Source organism: Stegostoma tigrinum, chromosome 19, assembly GCF_030684315.1.
Source record: "Stegostoma tigrinum isolate sSteTig4 chromosome 19, sSteTig4.hap1, whole genome shotgun sequence".
NCBI lineage: Eukaryota > Metazoa > Chordata > Chondrichthyes > Orectolobiformes > Stegostomatidae > Stegostoma > Stegostoma tigrinum.
This window is the reverse complement of record NC_081372.1, coordinates 31729208-31745040: the sequence shown is the minus strand read 5'-3', so window position 1 is coordinate 31745040 and position 15833 is coordinate 31729208. Positions and strand designations below refer to the sequence as shown.

At 38.8% G+C, this 15833-nt stretch overlaps 1 protein-coding gene across 1 annotated transcript in view; it reads right to left on the bottom strand.

The window, feature by feature from the left end:
- LOC125461646 (collagen alpha-1(XIV) chain-like) overlaps positions 1-15591 on the bottom strand; it is a 143349-nt gene extending 127758 nt beyond the window's left edge. Inside the window, exons 1-2 of the mRNA XM_048550601.2 lie at positions 15257-15591; positions 2294-2394 (exon numbers count right to left, since the gene is read on the bottom strand). Coding sequence (XP_048406558.2) covers positions 2294-2369 — 76 coding nt within the window. The 5' untranslated portion in view covers positions 2370-2394; positions 15257-15591. The remainder of the gene's footprint in view (positions 1-2293; positions 2395-15256) is intronic.
- Between the last annotated feature and the right edge of the window lie 242 nt (positions 15592-15833).

Sequence of the window (15833 nt, the reverse complement as noted above, 5' to 3'; positions counted from 1 at the left end):
GAAGGGAAAAAATGCCTGGACAAGTTATTCCAGCTAAAACACCGTTTAGTTGTATTGCTTTGCACAGAATCTTCTGACTTGGTCACTGGTCAGGAAAAGTGGGTGTGACTAGACAGGTAAGAGCACCCAGGAAACAGAAGCACAAGAACTTCAGACTTTGCAGTTGTACAAAATGTTTCAGGATCTTTCATTTTACTTGGATGAGAGTAAGGGATACTGGGCAGATGAGCTCATTGACCATGAGGTGTTTTAAAGAAAGTTGTTCAAATGAAGTGGTAATAGCGAACAGATAGTTGGATTGACACTGTTCTCCTGCAGGAAGGAGCATGAGTTCAGACAACTTTGTTGCTTGCTCACTGGCAGGGCTCAGGACACTTGCTCAGCTTGGGAACTTACAGTAGGAAGAGGAGGATCCAGTTATCATCATCCACATAGGTACCAACGACACAGGTAGAACAAGACAATTTGGGAATGTTACCTGAGCTATGTGCAAATCGGCAGAAGGCAAATAAGATTCAAGAAATGAAAAATTGGCTCAAGACACTGTATGGGAGAAGTAGGTTGTGGTTTGTAGGACATTGCCACGAGTACTGGAGAAAGTGGGGCTGTTACTGTTGGGATAGTCTATACCTGAATTATGCTGGAATTGGTATTAAAGCCAGCCACATAGTTAGGGAAGTGGAGAGGATTTTTTACATAGTGGGAGCAAGCACTCACATCTGAGCTGATGTTGTAAATCTGAGTAGAGACAAAGAAAAAGAGAAGTATTTATGTATGAAATGACAAAGAGACAACAGGAAGGGATGTACTGTACAAATCTAAAGCAAAATCAACAGAGAATGTTGGAGGTTACAAAAATAATCAAAGGATATGTCTAAAGGATCTGTATCTGAATGCATGCAGCATTTAAGTTTTATGACACAAATTTATACACAGATGCATCATCAAAAGAAATAAAAGGGACAGAAAGATGTTACAGATTACTTAAAAAGCAAAGATATGAGAATTTGTTCAAATGAATTAGAGAATCCAGTAAATCAATTTCCAGCTGAGGTTCTTTCAGCTGACTGTGAACAGAAGTCAGTTTCACAGGGACAAGATGCAGTTGAATTGCTGATGAACGCGTAGTAGTTGTAAGCTGAAGGTTGGTTCACTTCACAGGTGAGGCACAGGCTTTGCTCAGAGTTGCTTATTATTTGGGTGTTACAAGCAAAGCAAAACGCAAAAGTCAAAGTTGAGTTCTGAGGAGGGGTCACCAGACCCAAAACGTTAACTGTTTCTTTCTTCACACATGCTGCCAGACCTATTGAGATTTTCCAGCAGCTGTGATTTTGTTCCTGATTTACAGCATCCGCAGTTCTTTTGGTGTTTAAACAGAAGTCAAAACTGTTCAATTAAAGGTTGCTCAAACAAACCAGCAGATTCAGTCATATGGCCAGGGTTTTGGTTTGAGCTAGCCAGCTAATGAGGTTCTACCATTGGACGGGGAGGGGGAATTGGCATATATGATCATGTCTTTTCATCACATCCATCTAGAGTGTAACCTAATACCTGGATCAGTAATTATAGGAACCGCCCATAAATTGACTAGTTTTTTTTAAAAACATGCTATGTCAGACTGTGGGAAAACTGCATCATGTAATAAACTAGCACCTCTAATCCCCATAACAGTTTTCAAGCAATTATTTAAAATGGTATTCCACAGCATAGTTAATGTATTGATCTCCTTGTTTAACAGAGGGATGTTAAAATGTATTGGAAGCCATTCTGGGAATGTTTATTAAATTAATACTTGGAATGGGCAGGTTGTCTAATGAGGAAAGGTTAGACAGGTTAAGATTGTATCCCCTGGATCTTGCAGGGTACATAGAGAAAGGAAAGCATCCTCTCCATAAGAATCTTTGAAACTATTCTTCTCAAATTGTGGGGAAGCAGAGTCTTTGAATATCTGGAATGCAGAGGTAGATAAATTCTTAATAAAACAGGAGGTGAAATTTATCAGGGGTAGGCTGGAATGTGGAACAGCCAGATTAGCCATGATCTTACTGAATGGTACAGTAGGCTTGAAGGACTGAGTGGTCTACCCATGTTCCTGGTTCATATATTCAGATATAGTGCAAATAGCTGTAGACATCCTGGGAGCTCAGAAAACTTGTCATAAAGACAAGTAGGTTTGAAACAAAAAGAAAATATCTCAAAAACCTAAAAACGACTGATATAGGGGTAAGTCAGTTCTGAATTTATACAGCAATTAATGCTTAACTATTTGTTCTAATAGATATAAGACAAGTACCTTGTCCTTCTGCTCGACTGATTAGATGAAGCAGCATGATTACAGAGGCAAGAACACAGCTGTTTTGTACTTTCATGGCAAAATCAGGAAACAACCAAAACCTATCCACAGAAAGGAAATACATTGAATTAATTTTTAACTGACTATAAGGCTTGATAATTTGTACATAAAAGACATTTATATACAACCTGAATTTTCAAATATGTCACTTGCAATAAATGATCCTTATTGCTATCGGGAAATGGAGATTTTCATCCACTAAGTTTGCAAATTCAGTAAGAAATAGGTTTTAAAAAAAGACAAATTATAGAAGATAATAGATGCTGGTTATGAGAAGTTGTCAGGTATACTAAGCAGAATGCAACAGTGTGTTTGGTATTGCAACACTAATTCGAATACATATATGACTTGAATTTGAAATTCAACAGAGAAAGTTGTGGAGTCACGAATAACAGAAAACAGGCCTGCACATTTACTTGACAAGACAGGAGCTGATATGTTGCTTTCTCATGGTGGGTTCAAATTTAGAAATCAAGTCAATGGTATGTTTGTGGATGGTTAGACATCTTGCCATTCTGTGCCAAGATCCTAATATATTTGCATGCCATGCATTGAATACTGACTGCAGAAAAATATCCTGTAATTACATCTTACTTTCAAAACTCACATAACATTACGTGTCTTCTGTCACATTACAAAGTAGCTCATCTTCTAAACCCTGTACAGCATTTGTGGCTGCTTTTGATATCTGCAATGCTGGATTTTTCTACTTGCATAAGCCCAGAGATTCAGAGAATTCAGAAGTACTGAACATCATTCTGGCAATTTCCATTGATGTACGCACTTTCCAAACGTGGGCATATGCTAGACTTGCCTCAGTTGCTTCAATTTATAGTTTTCCCTCCAATATCTTGAAATCTGCAACTCCGCAGAATTATTTGCCCTCTCTACAATCTCAACAACTTTCATTTGAATTGGACTGATCTTTGCTGTTCCTTTTGGATCTCATGTTGTCGTATTAGACAGCAGATTTAGCACAAATGTAGTGCATACCAAGTATGAGGTGGCAACATAAGCAACATGTGTTGATGTGTGCAGACACAAGAACTGAGCAGACACTTGTATCAGCATCATTCCATGAAGAGAATCTTCTCAGGTGTCATGTGGTGTGGGCAATAGTGAGGAATTTGAGAGAATGTGACAAGAATGAAAACGTCTGAATCATAACAGAGAAAAAAAAAGTTCAACTTTCTCCTCAAAGTTTCAGCAGCTTATAAAAGAATCTCACCAGCAAGCATTAGGACCTTATTTCTCATGTATCCACATCTCATTATGTGCGAATCTCACCTCATTTAAATGCAGCTCACACAGTCTTCATACAGTGAGCAACTAGGCTTTGCCAATGCCTGAGGCGAAAGTCAGAGCAGTCCCTGATGGATGAAGCTTAGCAGTTGTTTCCCAGGACTCCATATTGACCAACAATATGTGTAACGGTCCATCAGCAGTGAATGGCTCCAACCTCTGTCCATGGATGTCGATATCGGCAAAACACCCATCTCACCACATCGGTTCAGCCAATCTTGGATTTCACTTCACTTCAGCACTTTTGAGCTCACTAACACTTTCTTTGCAATGCTCCTGCCAGTTTGCTTTGCATGGAGGAACAAAAACTAACCTCATGCATTGCGCAAGATACATCTCAGGGCTCTTAGCTCACTTTCTTAGCACTCACTCATTTTGTGTTTACTTGGATGCTCACAGAATCTCTGCTTTTCCTTTCAGTACAATTCATTGTGAACTTTCTTGCATCAGGCAAAGCCAGTCAGCTTGTCACCCCTCGACATGATTGTATATGGCACTGTGTGACATCATGGCACACCTACAGCATATGGCAGCAATTTATGCTGCAAACACATTGCATGTTTTGACCAAATAGCCATGCCTGAAAGTCCAAAGGGAGTAATCCTTTAGATGAGTGAAGGGGGAACTATGGTCAGTCAGGGCACACGGCCACATTCAGTCATGGGCATCGTCCAATCTCAGTCAAGGGATTGGCCACAGTCACTCAGGCTCTTGGTGGTGATCAGGATCTGGGGATCTATATCTTTCCAATCTGGGACTTTAGCCATAGTCAGTTCCTGCAGGTCAAGCCCTACCAACCCAAGCAGCACAGGTCATAGAGTTATAGAGCTATGCAGCATGGAAACAGACTCTTCGGTTCAACTCGTCCATGCTGACCAAATACCCTAAATTAATCTAGTCCCATTTGCAAGGATTTGGGCCATATCCCTCCTAACACTTCCTTTTCATTTACCCATCCAAATGCATTTTAAATGTAATCATACCAGCCTCCACCACTTCCACTGGCAGGTCATTCTATACACACACCACCCTCTGCATCAAAAAGTTGCCCCTTAGGTCCCTTTTAAATCTGTTGCCTCTCACTTAAATCTATGCCCTCTAGTTTTGGGCTCCTCTACCCTGGAAGAAAGATCTTGATTAATCTCCCTCTCCACGTCCCTCATGATTTTATAAACCCCTATAAGGTCGCCCCTCAGCCTCTGATGCACTACAGAAAATAGACCCAGCCTACTCAGCCTCTTCTACTTTAGTCAAGGAGCTGAGGGGAAAAGGATTGGATCGTGCAAGTTGGGACTGTCCTCATGCCAGCACATTTGCAAAGGGCAATGTAATCTTCTTTTGTGGGTGGTCATGTTTGCACAGAGGCAGTTATGAAGTTAATTGCACATTAGACATCACCCATTCTTAACTAAGTGTCCACTATCTTGTAAAACGCACAGATATAATGAACCTTTGCAACCACAGAAGTGCCTAATGTGCTTGAATCTTAACTGCCCTCAGAAATAGCCTAGAAATTGCACAGAAGGGGGAGGAAAGGAATGAAACTGGATGAACCGACTGGCATTGACGAAGGCACCGGAAACAACAATGGCAAAATGTCAATCCTGCAAAGTACATCTCATGAATATCTTTGGGTGGGGTTGCCAAAATTGAGAGAACGGGCCCACAACAACTCACTGAATCATTCCTTACACAACGTCCCAGACAACACTATCATCATCTTTGGACATGTCCTCTTCCACTGGTCAGCTAGACATAGCAGAAATGGCAGCACAGTGACGCAAGGTCAGGAGAGAGTTGCTCCGAGGTTCCGTACATGCTGATCAACTTGCCAGTACATTGATTTCCAGTTTTGGAAATTGATGCTGTTCATCAAAAGAAAAATTAAAGGAAGTATTCCCAAGCAATTCCCTTAACATTGACTCTGGCTGCCCTGAAGTCTCATGGCATCAAGTCAAACATCAAGGAAAGTCAAGGAAACCTTGTGCTGATTACCACATACTATCTCCCCACTGCCTGATGTAGCAGTAACTGAATGATCTGGTTGAGTCCTAAAGGACATAGCTGCTAGATTAGGTCTACTTGCAGGTGGCAAGGGAACCAGCAACACAGAAATACATACATGTTCTCACCTTCACCAACTGGCCTGCTGCAGATGCATCCATTCACAACTGCAGTTCTTGTGCAGACGAAGTCCCATCTTCACACTGACAATACCATCTGACTGTGTTGTGTGGCACTATCACCATCTTAAATAGAATCAACTTAGAACAGATCTAGCAAGTCAAGACTCAGCATCAATGAGACATTGTGAGGCATCAGCTGCAACATAGTTGTACTCAAACACAATCTACACCTTCACGGTCTGGCATATCCCCCACTTTACCATCACCATTTAGCCAGGGGATCAATCCTGATTTAATGAAGAATGCAGGAAAGCATGCTAGGAACAGCAGCGGTTAGACCTAAAAATTAGGCGTCAACCTGGTAAAACTACAAAACAGGACTACTTTTGCGTCAAACGGATAGGCAGCATGTAACAGACAGAGCTAAGTGATTCTACAACCAACAGATCAGATCTAAGCTCTGCAGTCCTATCACATCTCATCATGAATGGTGATGGACAACCAAACAAGAGGAAGCACTCTGATATGGAAACATATTACAGTTCCTTCAGTGTCACTGGGGTCAAAATCCTCGAATTTCCTCCCTAATGGCATTGTGGGTCTACCTACAGCAAAAGGGCTGCAGTGATCCAAGAAGGCAGCTCATTACTATCTTTCCAAGGCACCTAGGAATGGGCAATAAATGCTGACTGCAGCTTACATCCAATGGAGAAGATTTATAGAAGACTGCATACCTCATGCATGTAGATTAGGACCTGCACTTTTTCTGAAATCTATCAATAGATAAGGCACAGCATATAACTTCAAAATCTGTGTATGATACAAAACTTGGTAGCATTATGAACTGTGAGGAGGATAATGTCGAGTTTCAAAAGAACATACACAGGTTGATAAAATTGTTGGTCGAGAGGCAGATGAAATGTGATGCAGAGAAGTTAGAAGTGATTTATTTTAGTGAGAAGATCATGGTGAGACATTACAAAATAAAGGGTGCAATTCTAACAAAGCTTCTGGTTGACAGCCTAGTTAATGAAGCATATATTATCCTAGGTTTTATTAATAAGAGCACTGTGTATAAAAGCAAGCAAAATATGTTAAACTTGTGTAAAAATTTGGTTCAATGCTAACTGCAGGAGTTCTGCATCCAGTTCTATGTGACAAACTTTGAGAAAGATGAAGGCACTGGTGAGAGAACAGAAAAGATTTCCAAAAATAGTTTTATGGTTGAGGAATTTCAGTTATGTAGATAGCTTGGAGCAGTTGGTACTGTTTTCCTTGGAGAAAATATTGAGAGAAAATCTGATGTAGGTATACAAAATGATTGAGGAGTTGAACAAGGGAGACAGGGAAATTTGTTCTTACTGGTGGAAGCCCAAAAGTAAGAAGGCACAGATTTAAGTTATTACGCAAAAAAAAAAGGAGAGACTTAAGGAAGAGCTTTTACATGCAGCAAGTGTTTGGAATTTGGAATGCACTGCCTGAAGGTCTGGTGGAAATAGATTCAATTGAGGCATTTGGAAGAGAATTGAAATATAATCTGGGAAGGAAGAACGTGTGGGACAATGTGAGGGGAAATCAGTGGAATGGAGCTTGATAAATTTCATTTTCAAAGAACCAACATAGACACATGGTGTCATTCTGGTCTGTAATTATTCTGGGTGCTTAAATTATTTAGTTATACTGTGCTTAAAACTCCCTGCATAATTGTTTTGTTATGGCTAACTTTACTTGGAATTCATGGCTATTATCAACTTAAATAAGAAACTCTACGTCTTGCTATTTACCAGTATTTAGGGAAGTAAGTGAATATTGACTGACTAGAAAGCCAGGTTTGGCTGTTTGTAACATTAGTGGTTTATTTGGTGTCGGATTTGGTGGCATTAATGGATGGTTTGGCAAAACTGATACAGGAACTGATTCTGGTTGTCTGGCAGCAATAATGTAGAGTTCAGCAGTTGAAGTGGAGCTCTCTGGTTTAGTGTTACTCTGAAAAACAAATCCGCATTATTGTAGAACTGGGAATTAGTGAGTGGAATATGATTTTAATCATCAAAGTAAACAGCTTGTCGTATGAGGAAAGTCTTAGAAACAAACCCTTCAGTTCAACCAGTCCATGATGGCTAAGTCCCACCTGCCTGCACTTGGTCCATTTCCCTCCAAACACTTCCTATTCGTGAATGTCTCCAAATTTCTTGTAAACATTGTAATTGTACCTGCATCCTTCTCTGGCAGTTCACTCCACACATGAACCACTTTGTGTTACCCTCGTATCCGTTTAAAATTTTTCTCCTCTCACCTTAAAAGTATGTTTTGAACTCCCCCACCCAAGGGAAAGACCCTTGTCAATCATTTTATCAATGCCCCTTATGATTTTATAAACTTCAATAAGATCATCCCTAACCTCCCTCGGTCCAATGAAAATAGTCCCTGCCTCTCCAGAGACAAAAATAGAAATTGCTGGAAAAGCTCAGCAAGTCTGGGGGCATCTGAGGAAAGAAATCAGAGTTAATGTTTTGGGTCAAGTGACCCTTCCTCAGAATGCCCTATTTCTGTCTCAGATTTATATCACCTGCAGTTCTTTTGGTTTTAGCCAGCCTTTCTGGTCTATTTTTATATCTCAAACTCTCCAGTCCCAGCAACATCCTGGTAATTGTTTTTCTGAACCCTCTCCAGTTTATTAATATCCTGCCTATAATAGGGCAACCAGAACTGCACACAGTACTCCAGACCAGACCTCGTCAATGTCAATATAACCTCAACATGACATCCCAACTCCTATATGCAAATGTTTGAGCAATGAAGGAAAGCCCTCTTAACAACCATGCCTACTGGGGACACAAACAGGCCATGGCTTGCAAATATGGAATATGGCAGGACTGTACATGATGGTGGAAAGAAGTTATAAAATCTAGGAAATGACATTGGCATGCAGGAACATGGTGGGAGGAACTGGATAGATGTAAGCTGTCAAGTTAATTTGAGTCCCATTTCATTCATCGTTCTCCATCAGGTTCCGAACCTTGCCATCTCTTGCCACTCACATAACACCTGCAAATAGAATCTCTCTCAATATGCCAGATATTGGTCTCTCCACTGCTCCTAGTCTTCTGTTCTCTTATCTGGGACTTCTTCCTAGGAATTACTATTGCAGGCCTTTTGAATGCTTTTCAGTACCATAAATGTTCTCAGATTATCTCCCACTGTCTCAGAACTGCCCTCAGTGTTCAGAAATCTACTAATCTCTCTCAGCTAAGAAGAACTCTCTGTAGTGCCCCAAGACTGGGGTTCCCCTCAAAATGCTGCTGGACTCCACGTCGGACCTAAGTAGTTGCTGATTTTCACTCATGGTTTATCACATCATCTGAACTCTTCATTTCATTTCTGGCCTGGAACATTCTCCTACAGTTTTAAGTTGATTTGTCCCAAGATTTGAAATGATTTTGCCCACAAGAAAAAAATACCATTTTCAACCAGCTAAATTTTGTCTCCCAGCTTTTTATTAACCAATTCCATTGCTGATCAGTATTTAAAATTTCTACTCCTACTGAAAAGCAATTTATCATTTAATCATTTATCATTTTCTGAAGGAGGGTCTAGACCCAAAACATCAGCTTTCCTGCTCCTCTGATCCTGCTTGGCCTGCTGTGTTCATCCAGCTCTACACCTTGTTATCTCAGACTCTCTAGCATCTGCAGTTCCTACTATTTCTTATCATTTAATGTAGAGTGTTTTAAGGCGGCTTGGTTAAGTTTACATCCAAGACCATCCCCTCGATTGACATCATTCATACAGTGCACAGAAATGGGTAGTGCCAGTATATTTATTGATGTATTAATACCTTAAGTTGTTTCTGTATATCACTTTACTTTATATCTGTTTCTCGGCAGTTGCTTACGTCACAATCATAAAAATGTTACAGTACTTTTAGTTTCTCCTTTGATTTCTCAAAGGGACTGCAGGACAACTCTAAGATGTGCCCAGTTAAAAGGAAGGCTAAAATGATTTTGAAACTGAGCAAACAATGTATTAATTCTTCAGGAAAATGTGTTTGTATGTTAATATAGATCATTGTAATACTGAAATATTGTATTAATACACCGCATGATTTTCTAGTTATCAATTTAACAGGAGAATCAACAATAATTGAAACTGCTTTTGCAGTTTATAACCTTCCTTTTGGTGTCTACAATTACCTTAGCACTACAGTGATTTTCTGTCCAAACGCTCCCTTTACTTTGTTTCATCCTCTTGTGCTTTTGAAAAACTTTCTGAAGGAACAACCCTTCAGCTATATCTTCAATCATCAGCCTTAATCTTTCTTTTGCTCAGGTTTTACCACAAACCATGAAGCACTTTGTTATGTTAGAACATGAAAGTTACTTAGAATACATTAAGAGTGTTGCCTATAGGATGTACGTCCTGAAATTATGGTTACAGATGTTCATATTTCTTGTGCTATGGCAAGTAACACAAGTTAAGTAGTATGGATTCAGCTCACTTAAATAGGACTGGTCTTTTCAACTGGTCAGCCTGCAGTTACCAAAACAGATGCATGCATTCCTCTTTATAATTAAATGGGGTTTTATGATACAGTGGTAATGTCCTTGCCTCTGGGCCAGAATAATTGTGTTCACATCCCACCTGCCTCAGATGTGTAACTTGTCCTCTCCTTGCATGTTTCTTGCAGATGGCAATTGGTCGTGTTGTGTAGTCCTGGTCCTTGGCTTACTAGCATATCTAGTTCTTAAAGTAACGAGTGGAGTGCAGATTTCAAGCAGAGTGAGTCGGGAGAGGAAGTCCTTTACAATTTACTGTCTTCACCATTGAATATTTATGACCTTTTCAGTGTACCAGAAGAAGCTGGCTGGTAAATAATTGCTAAGCTATTCTATTCATAATAAACAGTTGGTACAGTTAAACTATGGCAAGATAGCTCGGTTGAGGGAATGTACAGCCTGTGGAATGTGGAAAGTCACAGACGTGCCACAATGAACACATTTGCAGGAAATATCGCTGTCTACATGCTTGTGCTGAACTGTACATGACAACTGGTCATGCAATTTCATTCTGGGCCTTGGTTCATTAGCATGTCCATCACTTAAAACAACAGTCCCCTTAAAATGACACAAATAAATTTAAAAGATTGCTAATTGCAAAACAGAATGCACAAACAGAACTCATAAGAATAACATTTTCAACTTTACAGAACAGTGATTATCATAGAAATAGCAGAAGTATCAGTTGATGTTCATGTTGTCAGCAGTTTATTTATCATTAAATATCTAGGGTCAAAAGTGCTTCCAGATGTTTGATTCTAACTCTTGCAGACCCTGATTTTCTGCTGATGCTTTACATGCTGTTCAGCATTGGAATACAAAACTTCCTGGTTCTTCATATTTTCCCAGTTTATTCATGTATCCATAATTAAGATTTAATATGCCGTGTTTTTTACATTTCCCCTTTGATAAAAATGCACATTTGTTAAGGAAATTTGGCTGAGAAAAACTGACCCTCAGACCTCTTCCACAATAGTGAATGAACATCTTATTCTCTCTAATGTATTCAGAAGCTTTGATGTCCCTCCAATCTAATAAATTAAAATGCTCTACACGGCATTCAAGAATTTGGCTCAAGACAACAAAGTGTGGAGCTGGACGAACACAGCAGGCCAAGCAGCATCCCAGCAGCACAAAGATGCTGCTTGGCCTGCTGTGTTCATCCAGTTCCACACTTTGTTGTTTTGGATTCTCCAGCATCTGCAGTTCCCATTATCACTGATACAAGAATTTGGCTCAGTTTGCTTCTCCACAACTGAGCTGTTGCATAATCATTAATATTATGATTAATGAGTTCTATTACTGTGCTTGTTTTAAAAGCAACTAAAAAAAATTATTAACTGAAAATATTATTCATGTTCTTAAACCAGTTTCCAGTGATTGAGCAGTCAATAGGTAATGTAGAAATACCTTCTAACCTGATCAATTTTACATAGTTATCAAAAGAAACCTTTTCTTACATTAATGTTGTGAGTTTATGTGGAATGTGTCACCAGGGATAGTGGTAATTTTAAAATAGGTTAGGAAGGTCATTCAGAATTGGGGAAAGAGGAACTGGAACTAGGGAAGAACATGGGATTAGAACTTATTAAATAGGAGGTTAAATGCCAAAAACAGATCAGTTGCACCAAGCAACCTTCTCTAGTGTTGAAAATCATTGGGTTTGTTGAAGTGGACTCCTTCTTTGCATTTGAGGAATGTTATCTCTACGCATTCAGGTTAATATATTAGAGCAATAAAGCTGCACATTCTATTTATGCCACAGCATAATAGGCATAAATATTGCAATGGAATTGTAATATGACAGAACTATTCAAATAAAACTCTGAAAACTTCCAACAAGAATAATTCTCTTAAAAAGTCATTTCAAGCAAGTTTGTGAAATGTTACATAAAGTCTCATCAAACAAATAACTGATTTTGCTAAATTGTACATGCTTGGAGTGGGAAGCAAGACTTCCTGAAAAGATATCTGGCTACAAAAAAAAACCATTACCATCACCATTGGCATTAAGACAAATGGTTATACAAGGCACTGCACTGGTGTATATCATGAGATGATGCTTGAGTGGCATAACAGTGAAGCATTCCAAATAAAGTGATTCAAAATGGAAACCCAGGGCTTTCAGCGTTTATAAACTGGAAAGTTGTATTTTTAAAATGCGTCTAGTGCTGTTTTATCACATAAATGTGCCATATGGTGCAACAATGATCCAAAGGGAAAGCAAAGTCTAACCTCTTATTTATTTTGATCCACACTCAAGCATCACAACCATAATCAATATTCCTGTTTAGGGCACAGAAAATAAGCAAATACCTACACTAGAAAGCGTGTGCATACTTTCCAAAAAAAGGATCTGGTTATCTGGCACAAATGTAATCTTCTATGCTCCACCTCCACACAAATCACCTTCAATGTTCACTACCCAACCTCACACAAAAAAGGCTCTTTTAGGCAAAGGAACGTAACGTTTCTGAAATCCATTCTTGGCATAAATCACATTCAGGAGAGAAGAAATAATTTGAAGTTTTTAAACCTGTGGAGCATTGCAAAGTATTGGATTACTGTCTTGTGCACCGATACATAGCCTCCCAATATGTAAGCACAGGTCACTGACAAGAGCCTCAAACTGATTTTGTTAAGCCGTATAGCTATTTTGAATGATTGATTTTTTTCATGATAGTAAGTTTTGTTTCATTTTCCAAAACTTACTACAGACTAGCAAGAATGTTTAATCTAGACAAGTGAACATTTGTAAATGATATTGTTTGCCACAGGACTCTCTTGTGACATAATCACTAAACGTTCTTGTCACTTTATTATAAGCACTTACTCAAAGCTCTAATCACAATGACTATTTTCCAGCAGCAGCAAGGGGAGGTACAACAGACCTGTCTCTCACATCTAAAATCTCCTTAGGCACCATTATGCAGATCTCATATATCAGCTTTTACTACATTAACAGGTATTTGACCTAGTACATTTCCAGAAAAGTAGCTCAAAACTGATTAGTCAGTAATTAAAGAAAATGATACATTTCAGAATGTGCAAAAACACCTACATTTCAAATATTTTCATAGAAGATTTCTAACAGCAAAGCTTATACAATAAACTCCCAAACCATGGCACTATTGCTCCTAACTACAGCATGTTCATACATGTGGACCTTAATTATATAAAAACAAACCTGTGCCAAAGTCAAACTTAAAGAATTTGACTTTTTTTTCACACTGTAAATATTCACTTCTGAACTAAAATGGAATAATTGTCCCAGAGTAGCTTTTATTTTTCTGCAGTTATCATTCAAATGAAGAACACCTTAGAATATCACGGCATAGAAGATAGCCATTTGCCTCATTAAGTATTCCAAAGAATTTTTCTTTATGTTAAGGTTAAAATGTGTTAAAATTTAGAATGGGCAGCCTTGATGTCATAATCATCCTGCCGAGCAAATTAGATTAAAATTACCACTGTTCACTGTCACTTTGGAACTTTTTTTTTAGCAGACAACTTAATAATGCTACAGTTATCTAAATCTGTTACAACACAGATGTTTCTAGATCTGAGCATCTGGGTTATAATTTTACACAGTGCAATGATTACATGAAAATGTTTGAGGACTTCCTAAAATTGGGAATGCTGCTATAGATTTCCAAATCTTCCCTCATCCACACCAGCACCATAACCCAAAGAATCTGGTATGACTGTGAATCCCTTCCTCAACTTAGTGACAGCTCTGTACATCTATGAATACAAACATGCACAGAACATCAGTCTCAGCCAATATAGTGGTGACCAAAAGCATTTCAACGTTTGTAAAGTGTCCAGTGGACATCCTGAAAATGTTGTAAAACCTGAATTGATAACAGACTTGAGTAAAGTTGGGATAATTTTATGGGACTCCACCCTAATACACAGCCTCACTGAATTCCCAAGGCTGGTGGCATATTTGCCAGCTGCAATGGATCTGCCAGCACTATAAACCAAGAGGATGCTGCTCCAATCTAAATATTGTATTGTTTAGAAACAGTAAAAGGAAGATGCCATGAGTCAAAAGTAACAGCCGTTTAACTATAAAACAGGGTTTAATGAATCCTTAAGCAGTTTCAATTTTCACAATGGAAACATAGAATAACAATTTCTCAAGGGTTTTGTTGAATAAAACTCCTATTTTGACCCTAAATTTTAGTTGTCTTTTCAATACAAAGTCTAAGCATTTATTAGGACAAATATTGTTTGATCAGGTTTTATCTATACCTTTCGAATTGACACTGGTCATCCTCTCCTAACATTGAGAAAAAAAAACTCACCCAACAGGTCAAGAATGCAGCATAATAAAGATTTCTCACTTTAGCCAGCCCTTTGTGTCAACACCATTTTGTTGAAATTCAGAAAAGTCAGATTATTTAAAGTCTAAAAAAGTGGAAGAAATATAATAGTCACAAGTATGTTGCGAACTGCGATCCAACAATAATTCGGAGAAGGTTCGGGTAAATTCATTTGGTACAGCTGAAAAGATAAAATATTTTTGTTGCCAGACAGATTATAGGTTTAAAACTGCAGGTATGAAAATTCCAACGCCATAAAGCTCAACACCAAATCATTATTTTGCTCATTTAAATACGAAGATCAAATCGACATCTTAGAAACGAAGCACTTTCTATGTTCATGTTATTTTTCTTATATGAGAATATTGGCAAGCATATTTAAAAATAAAACAGATTACATGTTAAACAATGACGTTGTTTCAAAGTTTCAATTTTTTTCTTTATTCGATGCTTTAGCACATTTGCAATGTTGTCTTCAAAAAAGGTTCCTTGCAGTTTAAATTGCACCGCATTATAAACATATAATTTATTCCCTTATCAAATCATCCAACATTAATCTAGGAACAATTTCCGGTACAAAAACAATGTTACCTGTTGGAGCGCTGGTTATTCGCTGGTCCCTGTGCGATCTGATGCTATATATAAAGCCGGTTTCCAGTGCAGAGAGAGGATTTTCAGCTGACAGATTCACCAAGCTCCTGCCGTAGCTCGTTCGTTCAATGGTATATTCCTCACGCCGCCCTTACCGAGGTGAGGTATGAATCTGGACTGATCATTCCATTTACGATCTGAAGTTTTCCTCAAGCTACGATGCTCGGGGGTGTGACAATCCACTTGACAACATTTAGTGTAGATCAGCCTCGACAGTGACGAGCCAGCTGGGTATTAACCCTTTCAGAGCTGCACAACCTGTTTGTCCCGAAAATCGCCGTTTCCGAACCTGTTTGGAAAACCGAAGCGAAATTCCAATGGGACACATTAGTAAAGTGCAACAAACTATCTGCAGAGGAGGCAAATATCAGTAATTATGGGTGTTTGCATAATTACTCATCGCTTTTGAAGTTTCCAATATTTACACTCTCCCAGAAAGATTGCAAGTTTCAACAGACTGTACCTGGTAACCTTGGCGACCAGATGACCCGTTGCAGAAATATCTGGTTTCTTCATT